The following is a 20,386-nucleotide window of genomic DNA, read 5'->3' as shown; positions in this document are numbered from 1 at the left end:
GTGACCATAAGAGTTATATCGCGTTCTTTATTGTTTTATTTTCTGACTTTGGTGGTTGGCCATGGAATTCTCTGAAATTTGTCTCGAAATTCGGCTCTTCCTCGTGTGCAGGCGAAAGAGAATCTGAACCTGCTACATCATGGTGGCAAGCCGTCGCTGCATCTAGCAAAGCGGAAAGGTGTCGCTGAGACCGATACCATCAGCAAACCAAGTATGAAAAGCGTGAGTATATACGCTGCTTTAATTTGCTACAGTTTATTTTTTTACGTCGTATTTTTTTCCTAGGCATTCCAGTTCTTTAATTCTTTTTTGTCATTTGTTTCTAACTACACACGTATGCTTCTTGAAGGATACGAGCAGAACGAGAAGCAGGGCGAGAGCGGTCTTTAAAAAATGTCACTCTGCGGTTTTACGTGCCCTAAGCCACGATTTTCTTATGAGGCACGCCGTGGTGGTGAAATGTCGGATTAAGTGCGATTACCTGTGGTTCTTTAACGTGCGGATAAATTTTAAGTACACGAGCGTTTTGGCGTTTCGCCCCTACCAAATTTCAACCACCGCGGCCCGGATTGAACTCACTACCACGAGAACAGCAGTGCAGTGTCACCACTAAGTGAGAGCGGCGGGTAAGAGGGCAATCGTACTTGCTCGTGCAATATAACCTCCATAGCAGTCGCGCACCGACGCGGGGGGATCCCCCCCCCCCCCCCACACACACACACATACACACACGCACACACAAATTCAACCCCCTCCCCGGCAGAGATCCTGGGTGCGCTACTGCTCCATAGGAACAAATCCAGACAGAGGTTGCAGTTGAAATTTCTAGGAGAGCCGGGAAAGAAATCAAAATGACGTAAAAAAGAGGAGAGGGAAAGCTGAAAAAAAAATGCTCACTACCAAATTAGCTCGGCTGTTCTTTTTAATGGAGTTCTTAACTCTGAAGCCGCTGTGATATTTGGTTCGAACAGTATTCAGAACAGTGGGCAGATAATATTGTAGAATTAGTCTGGCGTACACTTTCACGCGTATTGTCCGTTTTTGAGGTTCTGGTTTGCGTGCCTTGTGCGTTTCGGGGCGTTTGTAGTCCAATTTGCATGGTTTGTGTACTTAATTATTTTACAGCGTAAGCTGTTATGGGCTCCTTCCAATAGCCGTTTCAGTTTGCGATGGTGTCCGCCGCCACCGCCTCCGCCGCCGCCCAGGTGACCGTAACCGCTATCACCGGAAATGTGAAAAAAAAAAAAAACACCGCATATCCACAGGGTGAATGATGATGAGTGGGCGAAGCTCCGGAGGGAATCATCGGTAAACCGTGAATCTTCCGTGTAATTCGCCCAGTCTCGCCGCACTAAATCGAACGATTGACTTCCACCAATGACACGCGCCATATGTGACGTCATTCCTATTTTATAACAGCGCCCTTCATTATAATTGCACCATCTCCCGCTTAAGGGAACGCTAGCACAAACGCGTTAGAAACGTGCAGTACTCTCTAGTAAGGGGGAGAGGCCACAGCGTCTTACGCAACCGTTTACACATGCCGGAACGTGCACCGCGTTTGCCGACGCCATCACATGACTGCTGAGAGAGTATAACCCCCGTTTTCATAAACGCTCCTCGACTTGAACTTGACTTGCCACCGCCTTCAACGCGTTTCGAACGCGCTGCCCAAGGCGGTGGCAAGTCAAGTTCAAGTCGAGGAGCGTTTATGAATACGGGGGTAAGGCGGAGAGGCCACAGCGTCTTACACCAGCTTCTTACACGGGCCGTAACGCGCTAGCACAAACGCGTTAGAAACGCGCAGTCTTTCGTTAATGTTGGGTATTTATTGTCATCGTGGTGCGTGTGTCCATGTGCGCTTCGTGGCGTAGTCATTCTGCTCCTGGACGCCGTGCGGTACAGACGCAGAATGGAGGGCTCCTCGAGAGCTGCGACAGCAGATGTTGGCCGTGGTGCACCGTACTCTGCGTTGCCCAAGGATTACCATGTCATCTTGCCTCTGTTACCAACAGGTGAAGGACAAAGGCGTGCAGTTGTATTACACTGCGACGTTACTGGACGCCCGTATAGAATCGACGACTTCCGGAAGCCCTTGAAGGATGCTGGAATAATTCAGCAGGTAGGCGGCATTTGTGCATACCAAATGTCTCACGTGTGGCTGCTGAACTTGAAGACAGATGAGGCAAAGCAAGCGCTGTTAGACGCCGGACCGCTCCTGGTGAAGAATCGGCCGTGCCTCATTATTGACCCGGCACGGCAAGAACTCAGGATCAAGCTGCACTGGGTCGCTTTCGATGTCACTTCTGAGACCATACGACGAGCCTTTCGAGAGTATGGTGAGGTAAAGGAAGTCATCAGCGATCGGTGGAAGGCGGAGGACTTTGAAGGTGCCGAATCAACCACTCGTCTCGTGCGTCTTTTTCTGCGTGAGGGTGTCACACCAGACCGCGTCCCGCATCAGATGCGCCTTGGTAGTGACACTGCGCTTGTGGTTGTACCTGGACGTGCGCCGTTATGCCTTCGTTGCCACAATACTGGACACATCGGACGTGAATGCCGAGTGCCCAGGTGCGCAGCTTGCCGAGCGTTCGGGCATGAGCAGGCTAATTGTACTCGCTCGTACGCCAGAGTTGCCAGCGCAGGCGGAGACGTGGATCGGAGCGATGATAAGTGGTTCTTGAGGGAAAGGGAAAGGTTGGCGCTATCTTCTGCAGCCCTTGAGGGAGCACGGCTCAGCGCCAACGGGGAGGGGTAAGTGGGAGCGAGATGCTCATGGACGAAGAAGAAGCGGAGAGCGTGGCTGCAGAGGCGGCGTCTACCAGCGACGCGGCCACGGCGGTCGCGTCCACCAGAGACGCCGTCTCGCAAGACAACACGGCCGCAGACGCTCGGGCAGGAGACGCCACTCAGGCAGGCGCATCAACAGTGCAGCACGAAGAAGAGGATTTTTCGCCAGAACGCACTTCGGAAACAGACTTTTCAAAGCAGCAGCCGCCAACAAGCGTTTCTGGGACTGATGGGAAAACTGATGCACTCAGAACTGCAGCAAGCGAAGCCGTCGCGCTGCTGGGAGACAATGACTCCACGGACGAAGCTGCAATGGACACCGAGGCAACACCTGCGAAGCGTCGACTCAACGAAGCAGGCAAGACATCACAAGACACGCGGCTGCGAGCAATGGAGAGGCGTGAGAACGTGCCCGGAACCAAGAAGCCTCGTGTGGCCAGCCAACAGCGGTCGGCGTCGCTTACACGCGGCGGCGGCGGCAAGTCGACGCCCTAGGCGTCGACTGGACTGTGGGATACTATACGGCAAGGTATATGGAGGGAACGCCCTAGGCTCGGTCTGGTATCACTCACCAATATGGAGTCCTTGGAGAGGGCGACAAAAATTGCTACACTTAACGTCCGTGGGCTTAGTGCCAAGAGGCGGCAAAATCAATTTTACCGCCTAGTAACGGAGCACGACCTCGATATTGTAGCCATTCAGGAGACCAAAGTGGAGGGAGAGGACCAGACGGAGCGTATGGTGCGTCCTTTTGCGAGACGCTATGAAGTTTGTGTTGCCCATGCGGTAGGCTTGTTTTCTGGGTGCATTTTGTTAATTCGGCAGAGCCTTGGTGCTGTAGTGCAGTCGGTGAATACCTGTGAGTCAGGCCGTTTCATTGTATGTGACTTTTCCCTGTCATCAGAAAATTGGCGAGTAATTTGTCTGTACGCACCAACTAAGGCTCAAGCGAAGGGAATTTTTTGAAGAAATTGAGTCATACTTGAAGTGTGAGCGCAGACTAATTTTAGCGGGAGATTTCAATTGTGTCTGTGCGGGCCGTGACAAAACCAGTGGGAAGAAACACAATGATGCGAGTACTGCCGTTTTGAGAGATATGACCGCCGAATTTCATCTAGAAGATGTGGGTGAATGTCTTTGCAGCGGAAAATCAGTCATTTTTACTCACTTTCAGGGTACGAGCCGTGCTAGACTTGACAGAGTGTACGTGTCAGCTGAGTTTATTCCTTTGTGTCGGGATACAGTGTCACACCTGTTGCGTTTAGTGATCATTGTTTGGTTTCTTTCTGTGTTGGAAAACAAAGAAGGAATAACAAAGTATTTTCTTGGGATCTCTGGAAATTTAATGCAAACTTGCTGAAAGATGACGAGTTCTGTAAGCAGTTTCTCGAGGCTATAGATAAAATAACAACTCAAAACTTAGATAGTTGGGAACATAAATGGGAAGTTTGTAAGCAAACAATTAAATTAAATGCACTTGAAAGGGCCAGTGTTTTGAGACACGCGGAAAAAGAAATTGAGTCCCGTCTTAGATGGAACCTGCAGCAATTATTGGAAGCGGAAAGTACACAACCCGGTTACTTCTCAGAAGACATAAAAAGCATAAAGCAAAAACTTGAGTTGATAGACCAAGAGCGATACAAGGGAGCATTGATTCGTGCCAGAGCTGAGTACTTGTGCACAGGTGAAATGCCAACAAAACGTGCCTTGGGAGTCGAAAAGAAATATGCTTCACAAAATGAAATAACAGAAATAGAACATAATGGGTCATTGCTTACCAACACGGAAAAAATAGCAAGTTCTTTTTTAGAATATTAAACATTACTGTTTTCTCGTGGTCAAGTTGACGCTGATCGATTCAAAAATGACTTCGTTTCACTGATGCCAACATTAGACGACGAAACCAAGGAAATATTAGAAGTACCCATAACAGTAGATGAGGTTAAGGAGGCGATTGATCGTTTAAATAATGGCAAGTCACCGGGGCCGGATGGCTTAGGCGCTGCATTGTACAAGGCGTTTAAGGGGGTTATCGCCCCAGTTTTGACTGAAGTATACAACGAGGCTTATGAGAAAAAACGTCTTCCGCCGTCCTTTCTGTCAGCACACACGGTCTTAATACCAAAAACTGAAGACCCAATCAAATTGCGTGATGTTACATCGTATAGACCCATTAGTCTGACAAACATAGATTATAAAATATTAATGAAAGTATTGGCTAACAGGTCGCAGACAGTAATGAAAGATTTAGTCGGTCCGCACCAAACGTGCGGAATAAAAGGAAGGACAATTATAACAAACATACACATAGCACGATCAATCCTTGAATGCTGTGACGCAATGCAACGCAGTGTCGCCATGCTGCAGGTTGACCTTGAGAAGGCATTCGACCGCGTGCCGCATGACTTGCTTCTATCTATACTTGATTATGTGAATGTAGGCAATGTGATCAGCGAAGGTCTGCGGATGGCTTACGCCGGATGTACAACGAGGCTGATAATAAACAAATCAGTAGGAGATCGCATACCGGTACAGCGCTCAGTAAGACAAGGGTGCCCGTTATCACCGCTTCTCTTTTGTATATATATTGAACCTTTTTGTCTAAGCGTAATTAGGAACGAAGCGATACGAGGATTCAACTTATATAAAGCCGAGGTCAGCCTTCTTGCTTACGCTGATGACATTGCAGTTTTCTGTGTTGATCATGAAAGTGTAATGCACACTGTCAATGCTGTAAAAAGTTTTTGTCAGGCAAGTGGTAGTGCTGTAAACTGGGACAAGTGCCTTGGGTTTTGGCATGGGAAATGGGACGTTGCTCCCAGGGTGTTTATGAACATTAAATGGCAAGAAACACCGACAAAATACTTGGGTGTGCCCCTGCAGTACTACTGTGACAGCGAGCCTTATTGGAAAAAACAAACAGAAGTGTTGCGTGAAAAAGCACAGAAATGGAAAGGCTGGGATAAGTCCATTTTCGCACGGGCCACGACTTGCAACATATTTCTCGTAAGCAAGCTATGGTATGTAATGCAGGTCTTACATTGCAGCAGGTTAAATGTACAAAAAATGCACAGAGTGTTCGCGGTCTTTATTTGGAGCTCTGTATGGGAAAAAACGAGCCGTACAAATCTGTTTAAAAGAGTGCGTGATGGTGGGCTTGGTTTAGTACATCTGTATGTAAGACAACTTGTCAGTCGATATGTTTTTCTCCGAGATGTAGATGACACGTTTCTCAGAACTATGATTCAACTAAGGCTGGGTAAAGTGCTACCGGAATTTGTTGTGTCTTCGGTGTGTGAGCAAGGACCAGTACGGGGATATCTAAAAGAAGTAGTTACATCTTTCCGTTTCTTATCGGTACGCTTTTCTTTGCAATACTTGGCCGAGGTGTCACGTAAGAAACTGTATAAAGACCTCGTTGATGTGTTATTTCTAGTGCCATTGTACCGTGAATTATACTGTGTAGGCCCAGGAAAAGATGTCTTGAAACGCGTTAAAAGAATGCTTGTTGCGCCAGGGGTTAAAACCTTTTTTTTTAAGCTGCACACGGGAACCTTACCCGTTAAAACATGGTTAGAAGACAAGGGTTTATTTCTTCCATGGGGTACTAACTGTTTATTATGCAAAAAACCAGAGACCATTGAACACGTGTTTTTAGATTGCTGGAGCGGGGTGTTCTTCTGGGACATCTTACAGAGAACTCTGAAAAAAGAGTTGCCATTAAATCCGCATGGAATCCGTTATCTCTCGGTTGAAAACGATAATGGCGTGCCTTTTGATCTTGTCATGCTCCTGGGCCTGCACAGCATATGGCGAACGCGGACGGCTGCACACAATGCAGATATTGATGTGCGACCCGTTGGCGAGCATTTTTGCGAATCTGTGTCCCATTTTGTCGAAGTGCAGAAGGTGCAGACGTTTGTACCGGATTGGGTTCCTAGATTGGAACTTTTGTTGCATATGCCGAAATACTGATTACATGTAGTCAGTAAACAGCTGACGGTTCACCGATATAAGATCCTGTTAGTATGTTCGTCTGCGCTGGTCAGATTTGTGACATACGAGGCAATAAAAAAAGAAAAAAAAAGCTTCGTGGCCTAGTGGTTAGCGCCGCGCGCTCGGAAGCGAGGGGTCCCTGGTTCGATTCCGCGCTACGGACACAACTTTCGGAATTTTTTTTCTCATAAAAGTAGACGTGGCTACCTACTACGACTACTACTACTATTACTACTACATACTACAGAGGAGGGACAGACCCACACCCTAAGGAGCTTCGCCCCCAAAAAGTGTCCGGTCTCCGCCGGGATCAAACCAAGGCCCGCTGCGTGGGAGTCGGATAGTCCACCACTGAGCCACGTAACGCTTGCTATCAGGCAGCGGAAAAATGCCCTATAAACGCGCCCTAGGCAGGCGCGCTGGCGCAGACGACCCGAGCTTCCCCAGTATGGTGGCGCCATGTAGTTAAGGCGCCTGCAAACGCCGCGTGCGCAGGCACAGATGATGAGATGCGATTAAAACGAGGCGCGCAATCAACGCGATCCCCATTTGAGATGTGCGCCACGTATTCTGGATACCTCTTCGGTACAAGTTATGGCGTCTCCTCCCAAAGTACGAACGGCTGCTGAAGAAGCGAATCGTAGAGCTACGTGCGCGGCTACAACCAGGCATCCTCGGGCTCAGCAGACTGCTGTGCAGGGAGCTACAAGCCGCAACTCGGCGTCGACGCCGGGCGGACAGTTCAGATTGTTCTCGTCAAAACGAGGCGAAGAGACTTTTGCCGCGAAGGCCCTGTTGTGCGTGGTGCCGAAATTGGAGCTAGTCTTGAGCCGCTCCACCAGCTTACGCTCTGACTGTGCTGTGTGTGCCACGCAGGCCTGTGACTTTTTACAGCGAAGCTGTTAAGGGCTCACTCTTCGATGGTCGCGTCCGGCAATAGAAAAAAGTTGTCGCAGTTTCACCTGAAAGGCGAAGCATCAATTGAGATAGCAAACTTGTAGAGAGCTATACGGAGTAATGATATTAGCTTTATCAGCTGTATAAACTTGGACATGCAGCAGCATCGGCAACACGCAGAACTGTTGTAGACGCCATCGGCGTTTTGCCCGCGTTCGCTCAAAATGCGTGCGGCGTTGGTGACTGTTGCCGGAGCCTCTGATATAAATAGGCACTTCGTGCCGCAGCTAAACGTTGCCTCCCTTCCCTCCCCCACGGCCTCTCGCGCGTCGGGAGAAGGCGCGTTTGCTCTACATATATGGTGATTGTAAAGCAGAAAAGAGACGCCTACTTCTGCAGCCCTTAAGCGAGCACGGCGTAGAACGCGCGTTTGTTCTCCGCCGTGCGTTCACTCCCCGTGAAAGACGCGCCCTTTCACTCGCACATACAGCGTTCGGCGCGCGGCGACGATTTCTTCTCCAAATGACGTCATACGGAACCTCACGGCGACGGCGACGCCGACGGCAGAAATCTGCCTTTGAGTGTCCATATAATTGCTATCGCAATAAAAAAACTCTCATTGGCCGTATGCTGTATGTGCGAGTGAAAGCACGCGAGGGCGAGGCACGCGCGCTTTCACGGGGAGCGAACGCACGGCAGAGAGCAAACGCGACTTATGTGCGAGTCAAAGCGCGCGAGGACGAAGCACGCGCGCTTTGACAGGGAGCGAACGCACGGCGGAGAGCAAACATGACTTATGTGCGAGTGAAAGTGCGCGAGGGCGAGGGACGCGCGCTTTCACGGGGAGCGAATGCACGGCGGACAACAAACGCGACTCCAGGTAGAAGAGGAGCGGTGGGCGAGAAGGGCATCGAGGCACCATAGGCTGTTCGTTCCCGCGCTCCCACTGCAGCACATGCGCGCAGCCCTGCCGGCCTCTGCCGCCTGTGCCGCGGACTCTATCTGGGCTCTCGCCCGCCTCTCCCCTACCAGTGTCGACAACGGCGTTTAGCCGTTCCGTCACGTCTCCTCCTTTTCACCACCACAATCTCTCTTCGGACACGTAGCCAGCATTTTGACAGGGGTTGTGTGCGTTCACACAAACAACGCGCACAACTGTTGCCGATGGCGGCGGCGTTTTGCCCGCGTTCGCACCGAACGCGCGGGGGCGTAGGATACGTGTTTATGAAGAACGTGCCAACCTTTGCCGTACAACTTATGGCGGTGTACCGTAGCGACCATAAGGCAATGGTCCCTGTGGTCACTAAATAAATGAAAACCACTGGATCATATTGGCACAATGATGTGGGGCTCCCGCACCGCGGGACGGCGCGCGAAGGTCGGTGCCATGAAAGACGACAAAGCGTGTAGGCTGCACACTCTTCTTCTGGACCGCCATTAAAGAGAAGCGTCTATTTTTTTCAAGACTCTCTTCGATCTACGTTACATTTTTCTGTTGGAGGTGCTAGGCACATGCTAGCACTCCCCGATCGAACCCCGTCTACAAGCCCAGTACGAAGTCTGCTCGAGCCTGACTCCTGTCACGTACGGACAAGCCGTCGACTTCAAGGACTGCCACCTGAGGCGTCACGTCACCTCAACCACGGCCACTAGATAAATAAAGGTGTGGCCTGCCGCGCGCATCGAAAATGGTGTGATCCGCCGCGGCGCCACACATCGGGGGCTGTTGTCTGGCATCAGCATAGCAAATGCGTCAGGAACGCGCCTGGAACGCTGTCGCGCGTGCAAGCTGGCGCGTTCCATCGCCGATGACTATATAGCGCCGTTCGGCCCAGCCAAGCGGCCGACAATGCAACTACAGCCGTCACTTTCGCTCCCATTGCTGCGTGCCCGACGCGGCAGGCCGCACCTTTTTTTTTATCCAGCGGATGTGCCTGAACACTTGACGCCATGCTACCAGTTGCTGATAATAAATAGCCCGACCAGCGAAAACGTGGAAGAGTTTGTACAAAGAGCCGAAGAAGCCCGACAGCTTGCTCGGCATCGTATCCGGAGCCAACAGCATACCGACACCCTTCGATACAACCAGGGTCGACGCGACGTCCATTACAAAACATTTGTCGCAGTTTAACCCGAAAGACGAAGGATCAATTGCGATCGCAAATTAGTAGAGAGCTATACCGAGTAAGGATACTAGTTTTATCAGCTGTATAAACTTGGACATGGAGCAGCACCAGCAACGATCACAACTGTTGTCGACGCCGTCGGCGTTTTGCCCGCATTCGCACCGAACGCGCGTGGCGTTGGTGACTCTTGCCGGTGCCTCTGGGGGCGGCTCGGAGGTTTTCGACGAGATCAGAATGGGACACTCGTCGAGCATCGTCGGAAATCTTACGCACATTCTCGCCTCGCAACATTTTTGTATAAATACGCATTTGGGGCCGCAGCTAGACGTCGCCTTCCCTCCCTCCCTCCCATCCCCCCACGGCCTTTCGCACGACGGAAGATGTCGCGTTTGCTCTCTATATATGGTGATTGTAAAGGAGGAAAAAAAAGCTGTCGCAGTTTCACCTGAAAGGTGAAGCATCAATTGCGATAGCAAACTTGAAGAGAGCTATACGCAGTAATGATAGCAGCTTTATCAGCTGTATAAACTTGGACATGCAGCAGCACCGGCAACACGCAGAACTGTTGTCGACGCCGTCGGCGTTTTGCCCGATGATGATGATAAGTGGTTCTTGAGGGAAAGGGAAAGGTTAGCGCTATCTTCTGCAGCCCTTGAGGGAGCACGGCTCAGCGCCAACGGGGAGGGGTAAGTGGGAGCGAAAGAAGGGATTGCCCGCGTTCGCTCAAAATGCGTGCGGCGTTGGTGACTGTTGCCTGAGCCTCTGATATAAATAGGCACTTGGTGCCGCCGCTAAACGTCGCCTCCCTTCCCTCCCCCTCCCCCCCACGGCCTTTCGTCCGTCGGAAGAAGGCACGTTTGCTCTACATATATGGTGATTGTAGAGGAGGAAAGAGACGCCTACTTCTGCAGCCCTTAAGGGAGCACAGAGCAGAACGCGCGTTTGTTCTCCGCCATGCGGTCACTCCCCGTGAAAGCGCGAGTCCCTCGCGCCCTTTCACTCGCACATACAGCGTTCGGCGCGCGGCGACGATTTCATCTGCATTGACGTCATACGGAACCTCACGGTGACGGCGACGGCGACGCCGACGGCAGAAATCTGCTTTTGAGTGTCCATATAATTGCTATCGCAATAAAAAATAGTTACAGTGGCTTAGCTCGGCTATGCCAGGATATACGTAGCGTTAGCAAAGGTTCAGCTGAAGGTCCGAGTCGCATTGGCGCTTTCGCTGAGTTTCACAGTATATTCAGTCGATCGGCGAGCCTTGACGTCATCGACGGCGTTTTGTTGTTGCTGCAGGGGTGGTCGGGCACGTCGCTCAGCCTCCTGGCGACGCCGCTTTGCTAGACGTTTGTCCCTTTGCTCCAGTGTCTCCGCAGCACGTTTAGCCTTCTTCTGTTCATTCCTCCTACGCTCAACCGCTAATTGCCAGGCAACTACTTCGGGATCCGATGAGTCAAGCTTCTCCGTTCTTCTGCGCTGTTGAGCAGCATTTGCGCTCTCCTTCTCCAAGGCTATACCACACTGGCAAACGCCAGTCAGAAGCGCAGCGGTTCCAGCGCAGTGTCAGACGGCGACTGCACAGCGAGCGCGCGCCGGCGCCAGTGCGTCTACCACGGCTACGACGTCACTCCTCTGGAATGCGCAGACCGGCGGCGGTGAGTCGCGCGCGGCGGCGGCGGAGTGCGCGAGAGGTGCCGGCTCCGGTGGCTCCGGTGCGCAAGCCGTGTGACATCACTGATCCTTGCGCATGCGCAGCACGGCTCTTGATGTGCCGCACGAAACGGGCTTGGCTCGGCCAGTGTAGCTAACGCTACAAAAGACGCTTAATTTTGCAGCCCTTCAGGGAGCACGGCGCAGAACGCGCGTTTGCTCTCCGACGTGCGTTCGCTCCCGGTGAAAGCGCGCGTCCCTCGCGCCCTTTCACTTCCACGTACAGCGTCCGGAGCGCGGCGACGATCTCATCGCCATTGACGTCATACAGAACCTCCAGCGACGGCGACGGCGACGCCGACGACAGAAATCCGCTTTGGAATGTCCATATAATTGTTATCGAAATAATACCGGCAATGATGTGGGGTGGTGTTGGTGGTGGAGAAACATTTAATCAGAAAAGTACAGAGAGTTGCTCTACAGAAGCACTTGGGTGGTCTCCCTATTCCGGAAGTCCACTGGAAATGATCGCCACTCGGGCGCGGGCCACCAACGAGCGTTGAGCGTCTACGGTAGAGAATGTGGGGCTCCCGCACCGCGGGACGGCGCGCGCAAAGGTCGGTGCCATGAAAGACAACGAAGCGCGTAGGCTGCACGCTCTTATTCTGGCCCGTCATTAAAGAGAAACGTCTATTAGATGCGAAGCATCTTATGGTCGGGGCTATGTCACTCCCTCCCTCCCTCCGCCGTGCGGTGTCCACACCCCTACTGCGCATGCGCATCCTCCTCTCCCTCCTCTCCTCTCCGACGCTCCTCTCTTCTTAGGATCGCGCAACGAATGGCAACACCTGCGGCTCCGCGCGCGATAATGCGAAGCAGCTTAGGTTAGAGGCGCGACGGTAGGCGCCCCAGAGGCACCGGCAACAGTCACCAACGCCGCGCGCGTTCGGTGCGAACGCGGGCAAAACGCCGACGGCGTCGACAACAGTTCTGCGCGTTGCTGGTACTGCTGCATGTCCAAGTTTATACAGCTGATAAAACTACCTTGAGTCGACCCCATGGCTGCTTCGCATACTACTCAGGGTTCCCCTACGGGAAGATGGCTGTAATTTTTTTTCAAGACTCCGTCTCCAATTTACGTTACAATATATATTTATCATTCTTTAATAGTTCAAATAACCAATTACACTATCACATCTTAATAGTCATAATTGGAAATACACGATTTCCGCCATAGTACTGCTTCGCTGGTCTTCCATCTCTACCCCAGTGGAAGGGCTGACAATTTTTTATTATGTTCTTTCTTTTCTGTTATGCTGTGGACATTAATGACAAAACAAGACTTGCTGCTGTTGCCCGCACGGAGAAATAACAAACACAAAGTACTTTCAGTGAAAACAATAACGTTTGCAAAGACGAAGAATTGAAACATTTCTACAACGACAGACACGCAAAGAAAGCTCAAAACAACATAATGAAGACGAGCACATGAGCACATTCGTACTGGCGCTCTTGAGACTAGGTATTTAAGTAAGCGTGGAATGTGCAGTGTGTAGTTTTCTCGACTAATGCAAGGACACCGCATAACCCACGCCGTTTTCTAAACGATACCCAAGCCTACACAGCGTGTTTCACTTAACTTGGGCCAAAATTAAAAAAAAATATATATATGCAAATGACAATCAATGTAATGTTGTTTGCCGTCACTTGGAGATACTCAGATTATTTTTTGCATTGTCTAAAAACGTAATTAGTCTTTATTATTTAAATAACTTCTCAATTATTATAATTAGATGAAAAGTGTAATTAAAGAAATGTAGAACAACATGGAAAATTACCGATACAGCTTTCTGCTGCTCAATACGTGCTGCATAAAAGTGTTTTTCAGAGCGTGAAAGAAGCCCGCGAATACACACAACATTGCCGTGCGAATGGAATTAAATTTAATTGAGTTTATTTCCACATTTAATAGGGAAACGTTCGAACTAAAAGTGAAAATTAATTTACTTGACAGAGGTGAGGACCCCCTTTACAAGGCATACAGTAGGATAGACTATTGAGACTATTTCTAACATTTCAATAATGTGAGGACAAGAAGCGTTAAAAACAAAACAGCGTGCATTTCGATATCAAAATCAAAATTTGAGGCACGAACTAGTGCTTCACACATTCTCTGTAGGAAAAAAAAAAGATGCAGGAAATACAAAGAATCGCAGGGCTATATACATGAAATGCTTATAATGAAATGCATATTAATTATCACACAAACACATTCGGTGGCCACTCGAGGCACTTTGCGTGTATTCGGGGGCATCTTTCGCGCTCGGAAAAACACTTTTATGTAACAGAAAGCTGTATAGGGTGTTTCTCATCTTGCTGTACAATTTTCTCGTTGACACTTTTTATCTAACTATAATAATGGAGAAGTAGATCATTAGGACTAATTATGTAATTAGGGGGAATGCAAAAAATGTTCTCAGTATCTCCAAGCGATGGAAATTAACATTACCTTGGTTCTATCCAGCTACGTATAGCATTTGTATATTTTTAAAGTTTGGCCCAAGTTAAGTGAAACACCCTGTATGTGAGACTTTCATTGTGTGGATGAGCTTCGAATGTTCAAGCATTCTCCCGAGTTTATTTTGACAAGTGCTACTTACTCAATAAAAAGGTCGACGTTTCTAGACAATAAAACACACGCCTCCATTGCTGGCTGTGACTGGCGCCGTTACGTTCGCACTTAAATAGAAGAGGCAGTGGACAATATCAACAACAGCCACAACAACAACAAAACAACAGCAGCAACAACGCTACTACTGCTACTACTACTACTAATACTACTAGTACAACAACTACTACTACTATTACAACAACTGCTACTACTACTACTAGTACTTCTACTACTACTACTACTACTACTACTACTACTACTACTACTACTACTACTACTACTACTACTACTACTACTACTACTACTACTTTGAAATACCTCGCGCCGCATACATGCTGAAGCTGGATTCACACGACGGTGCAAATTTCGCACAATGAGCACTTCATCAGTCAGTGCCGTCTGATCACACCACCCACAAAGACAAAGCAGATACGCTGCTGGCGGCACAATTCGCTGCTGCTCAGCCACGTCATGCTCATCCGCGGAATTTGGTCCGTCGTATGAATACAGTTTAGGCTACGTGACGCCTTGAGTAACTAAGCGTGCAACGCTTCTTTGTTCTCCAGTTGCAACATCAGGGCGAGGACGGCGCTGGAAGGACCTTTCCAGAGAATCCCGGACAGTCGCAGAGGACGTGGAATCGGAGGATACTGCATCTCCTGGCCGCAGGTGCCGTGCTCGTATTGGTCCTCTTGCTGAGCATCACTGTTTACCTGTTTCTCTCCACGACGCTCTTGTCACCATACTGCGACTCACGACACTGCGCAGACCTCGCCAAAAGGCTTGCGGACTCGATCGACACCAGCGTAAATCCGTGCAACAACTTTTACTCTTTCGTCTGTGGCCGTACTTCCGTGACATCCGTTCTCGACGATGCGAACGCAAAGGCGACGCAAGACCAGCTCGCGGAGCTCGCCAACGACATTTGGCACATCGGGAGACCGAGCCGTCTGTACCATAAGTGTCTGGTACCCGAACCAAGCGAGAGAGCCGCCAACATTCTCGCATTAAAGACAATTTTGAGAAAGTTATCTCTTCACTGGCCGAAAGAAGAGCCACTCCCAGGCAGCAGGCACCCGATGGACGTGATGCTTGAGATGGCTATCAAGTGGGACATCAACTTCTTGTTTCGTTTACAAGCCGTCGACAGCCAAGCCACTGGCAAGGTTTTGGTCATCCGCAGAGCCCGTCATAGCGCTGCATGGGTAGATCGCCTTGCGAATCCAGTAAACTTAGTCGAGTACAAGCAGCACGTCGAGCGCCACTTGAAGGTCATGCACGCGTCGAGTGACATCAACCACACAATCCTGATGGAGTTGGAGAACTCATTCACCGCAGCCATACTAAACACGTCGCGCGAGCAATCGTGGCTCACCCTAGGCAAGTTTGACAGCAAGACAAAGTCGATAGGGAAAGGCGTTTTTCTAAAATACATGCGCCTTCATTATAGTAAAGATCAATTGGGCCACTCATGGGCTTCGGAGAACTGGGCAGTACTGGAAGACGCCAATACGCTGACAAACGTCGACCAACTCTTTGAGAAACACACGCATGAGCATCTTCTGATAGGCATTGCGTGGCTGTTCATCCAATCTCACCTGTGGGCGGTCGCTGGTCAACCAGAACTCATGTTCCACAACGACATTGACGAGAAAAAGAAGCGTGCCTGCCTGGAGTACGTGAACTCGCGCTTTGGCCTCCTCACCTCCGCCGAGTATTTAACGCAGCTCTTTCAGACACCGGAGTCCCGCCACGACGTCTCGAATTTCTTACTCAGCCTCAAGAACGAGCTCAAGTCGCTGGCCAAGAATTCCCGGTGGATAGACCTCGAGACCCGAGAGACGGCAGAGCTCAAGATTGAGAGGGTCGCCCTGAACGTCCTGCCGGCCGAACAGTTCTTTATGCCTCTAGAGCGCGCATTGCTTTACCAAATCTTTCCATCCATGAACGATTCGTTATTCTTCGAGAGCTGGCTGCAGGCTTCGAGCACGTACCAGAGACTACAGAGCCACGAGCGCTTCCGGGATTTGTACAGCAAGAGGCGGACATTCGGCCAGGAACCGCTCTCGTACAATTACTTACTTAGCGTCGTCGACGCCGCGATGGTGGCGCTAGAACCCCCGTCATACTACGTCGGAGCGCCCTTCGCCATCAACTACGCCGGGGCGGGGACGCTGTTCGCCCTCGAGATGTCCAAAAGTTTCGATGTGCTCGGCACGACCGTGGACAACCGTGGCGAGACCGTGCACTGGTGGGGCAGAGCACAGTCGGCGGAATACGACCGTCGCTTGTCTTGTGATCTCGGCGAAAACGCGACGATCCCTCTCATTCCCACAATACCGGCGCTGGAGGCGTCGTACTCGGCGTACAAAACAGCTGTCTCCCGGGCTGCTGCCCTGCGGGGTGCCAGGAAAGAGCTCAAGATTCGTGGCCTGAACATTTACAGCGAAGAGCAGATATTCTTCATGACTTACTGTTACGCGTTCTGCGGTAGCGAAGGCAGCAGGGGGCTTCTAGAAAAGTGCAACGTGCCACTCCGGCACTTCTCGCCATTCGCCGAAGTGTTCGGCTGTCCCGAAGGTTCGCCAATGAACGCTTTGAAAAAGTGCACGTTCTTTTCTTGAACACCCAGATGCACCGCTCCATACCCAGATTGTTGCAAGGTACCGGCGCAAGCAAGAAACCGCGAAACAATGCTTGTGGTCTTTTGTTTCCCACAAATGAGCAGACCGGCAGTAGCATTTCCCTGACAGTGTTTGTTTGTGTGATGTTTTTTTTTTTTCTGTATCGAGCTTTTGCTTTCTCTCTGCGCTAATTATGCCACCAGACTATAATGCAAGGGAACGTTTTGATCCTTGACTGCTTTTTCTAACGTTCTTACGGGTATGCATTCTAGCGTGTATCGTCTGTCTTCAGACTCAGCTAGATTCTGACAGTGTAGAAGCGTAGCCGATGTTCGCGCATTTTTTTGGACTACGCTTGATGAGCAATGGAGACTTTAGCTCACTAGTATTGCAGTAACGGGGCCCAAGCGAAGCCCCCATTGCAAAACTGTGTTCTGCTGTAAAATAGAATGTTCGATGAAAGATAGCGATGTTTTTTCTTGTATTTTATGTAAGGGTTTCTTCGGGCAACACATTGTAGTAAATTATTGGGTGTAATTTTCCTGTGTAATCCGTTTCCTTGGCTTTTTTTTTCTGCTACTGCAATGATGTTACTACACGGCTACAAAGTGGTCATTTGGGTGACGTTGCTGAGACGAACATGAAAAAAAAAAACCGTATGAATTTTGACAAAGAACAACGCACAGCGTAGACGCGCGATTGCATACATTATTACAGGAACATGTAAAGGACAACGTAGGGTATGCCACAGAAGCAAAGAAAATTCGTCGGCCCTTCCACTCCGTGAAGATGGTTAACCAGCGAAGCTGGAACGTGCGGCCCCGGTGTTTAACACTGCGGTGTTTAACCTAGCGTTCTATAAAGTATTTCTCACTTATGAGGTTACACACACGTTCGGCTGCGACGGAGAGAACGACGTCACTATGCCTGCAGCCCGCCATTGTCGTTTGCGTTCGATGTCTCAAGTTTGCTAGCTCGTCGGCGTGGTTAGCAGCATTCACCCGTCATTGCCACTTGCAATTCTTCGAAATTAAATTGCTTCAAAATTAAAGCTGTTCGTTACGGTAAGACAATGAATGGCTCACACCACCTTAAGCAATGGCGCATACCCCCGTAAACGCGGCCTCCCTATTACGACGACTGAAGAGAAGGGAAATTCTACGCTGGAATGATTAGCGGTAACGCAGCCAGATGTGGAAGCAGATGATGACGACGACGAATTCGCGCGAGTGGTGGCACGAGCGCGTGCCAAGCACGAGCGCTAGCGCAACCCGAGGTACAGCGTACTAGAACAGAATTCTAGTACACTGTACCCGAGGGGCGCCAACGAGCCAGCTGCCGAAGAAGACGACGACGCTCGAGACAATGCTGATGATAGTTCTCTGTATACAGGCGATTTCGCCTAGCCATATACGATATGGCTTAGCAATATAAAGCTTCACTTTAAACTTTTTTTAGCGGTACCGATATCTGCTCAGAAGCAGGACCCACACATTGCTCTCTCCACGGGAACAGACACAGACAACAGAAACGTTGATTAGTTTTGCTTGTATTGGCTGTTATCTGCTCCTTCCTGTCTCGAAACTTTCTTGTGCTGATGATAAATGTCGGTAATGAGGCAACACGCACACTCCTTTGTCACGTTTCGCCAATAATTTCTCTACGTTATCTCACGCACGAAAGGCCATAGTGCTATAATAAGTCGAGCATGCTGCAACGTCACGCCATCACGCCTACGAATTTCGTTGATGTAAACAGACGTGAACGAATTTTCGAAGGTACCAAAACAATATGACAAAGCCGAGGCACGGTAGAAAGTCTGGTTACCGCTGGTATTTGTCCAGCAAGCGAATAAAATTAAGTTGCCGATAATGCGCTCTTTAAAAGCACTGGTAGTGTAAGTAGGCGCCTTCCTCGTGCTTGTGTGATGAGATTCTTTTCACATCTAGTCTTATTTTCTCCCCATCTTTTCTACCCTTTCTCCTCCACGTTGATGCAGCGGACTAGCCAACTGGATAGTTACTCTGAATAACCTATTTGCTTTTACTTTCTCTCTGTCACTCGTTTGTCGGTTTTCCAGCATATTACTATGAAAGAAATATAGTAGGAAATTGTGCGGATTTAAACTGTTGTTATCGTACAAAGTTTTCCGAATGAGCTTTCCTTCGCATCTCCGTTAAAAAACGTTTTTCATTTCCTGAAGCTAGTGACTACGAAATCATGCCACCCTGCATAATCAGAAATAAGCGGAATCTTTTAACAGCGAAACTGTTTAAGCTAGCCGTAAGAAAGTATGGTGTTTCACAGAAAGCCAGTCGCGCCGTAGCCATGGCAACCAGCGACGCCGCAGCTGCTAGAACACCTGGCGCAGCCTTGAAGATTTCACTGGCTCGAACCGGCGGTAGTTGTAAGTCGCCGCAGAGAATGATGTCAAGCCTTCTAAAGACTTCCCTGTAGTTTTGCGTGATGTTCCTGAGCATCGTATCGACTGCATCCAGTTGATCGGCCGTTATCATGCTTATCTCGTCAATGATGACGCAACGGACGTTCTTGAAGGCGTTTCTGAAGGATGCATGGTGCCGAGGACATTTGATCGAGGCAGGTTGGATACCTATTTAGCCCAGAACTGTCGCGGTCACGCTGAGTCGAAAGAATGAAGAAGTCGTGCGTCGACGCCATCAAATCGGCCATCTTCGCTGTGTCTTAAGGCTTGCGTGGTAGAGTGCAAGCTTTCGCCTTTTTTTTTGTGCGTACCTGCGTGCGTACAGATCGTAAATTAGCGCGAGAAATATGCAAGGACGCTATCAGTAATATTTCAAAGGCAGTTAAGACACAAATATGTTCACGTTACTCTATTTGTCTTGTTTTTTTATTTTAGATCGCTGGGAAGGCTAGGAATTAATGATTATTTGCGGTGTAGTTTAAACAAACTGGCTGTAAGAATATGCGGAAGAAAGAAAAAAAGCACTTTCAAATATGCTAATAAGGCGCCAATAAGCCCGCTCATGGCTTCGCTCTTGGCAGACAAGTAATGAAGGCTTTATTCACCGATTTGAGTCTGAGTCTGCAGGATCTAACCAATTTGCGAACCAACAGGCTCCTTCCCTATGCTCATATATGCTGCTCCAATATAACAGGAAATGCAAAAGAGAGAGATAAATTATATTTCCCGCCATGCAAGCCTGTAGCACGAACGTTCACTTCTGTTTAACATTACTGCCAGCTTAGGCCTTCTGTGCAAGCTCAATTTCATTTATGGAGGAACATGCATGCCTTCGACATAAGACTCGTGCGTTAAGAACACGAAAAAAAAGAAGAAAAAAACCCTCATTTACGTGGTGATGGGTGCAATCATTTTGACGGTCGAACAGACGAGTGAAACAATTTCTACCTTTTTCTTCTTACTCAAACATGCTCGCAGTAAAAAAAAAAAAATGATAGTGAAGATCACGTGAAGAGGCTGGGGCCAAAAATTAGAATTAAGGTGGAAAGTGAGAGCAATAGAGGCGAAATACGGTGACGAGAACTGCGAAGAAACCAAAGTAATCGGCTGAACTAGTGGGACGGCGGGAGGATGGTGCTTTTGTATCGAACCACGCTAGGGGTCCATAGGGAACATGGCAAGTGGA

At 49.5% G+C, this 20,386-nt stretch overlaps 1 protein-coding gene across 1 annotated transcript; it reads left to right on the top strand.

The window, feature by feature from the left end:
• Positions 1–3,366: 3,366 nt before the first annotated feature.
• Positions 3,367–16,757, top strand: LOC125946346 (endothelin-converting enzyme-like 1). The gene is made up of 2 exons (XM_049669140.1): positions 3,367–3,531; positions 14,700–16,757. The coding sequence occupies exons 1-2, from the start codon at positions 3,367–3,369 to the stop codon at positions 16,755–16,757; spliced, it is 2,223 nt and encodes a 740-aa protein (XP_049525097.1).
• Positions 16,758–20,386: the final 3,629 nt, after the last annotated feature.

Source organism: Dermacentor silvarum, chromosome 6 (assembly GCF_013339745.2).
Source record: "Dermacentor silvarum isolate Dsil-2018 chromosome 6, BIME_Dsil_1.4, whole genome shotgun sequence".
In the NCBI taxonomy this organism is placed as follows: domain Eukaryota; kingdom Metazoa; phylum Arthropoda; class Arachnida; order Ixodida; family Ixodidae; genus Dermacentor; species Dermacentor silvarum.
The sequence above is the reverse complement of the archived record's forward strand: the minus strand, read 5'-3'. Positions and strand labels throughout refer to the sequence as shown.

Excerpts from the sequence above, each read along its gene's own strand:
- LOC125946346 (XM_049669140.1), top strand. The coding sequence starts at position 3,367 with ATGGAGTCCTTGGAGAGGGCGACAAAAATTGCTACACTTAACGTCCGT. Across the intron at positions 3,532-14,699 it reads AGGACCAGACGGAGCGTATG|TTGCAACATCAGGGCGAGGA; the intron begins GTGCGTCCTTTT and ends TTTGTTCTCCAG.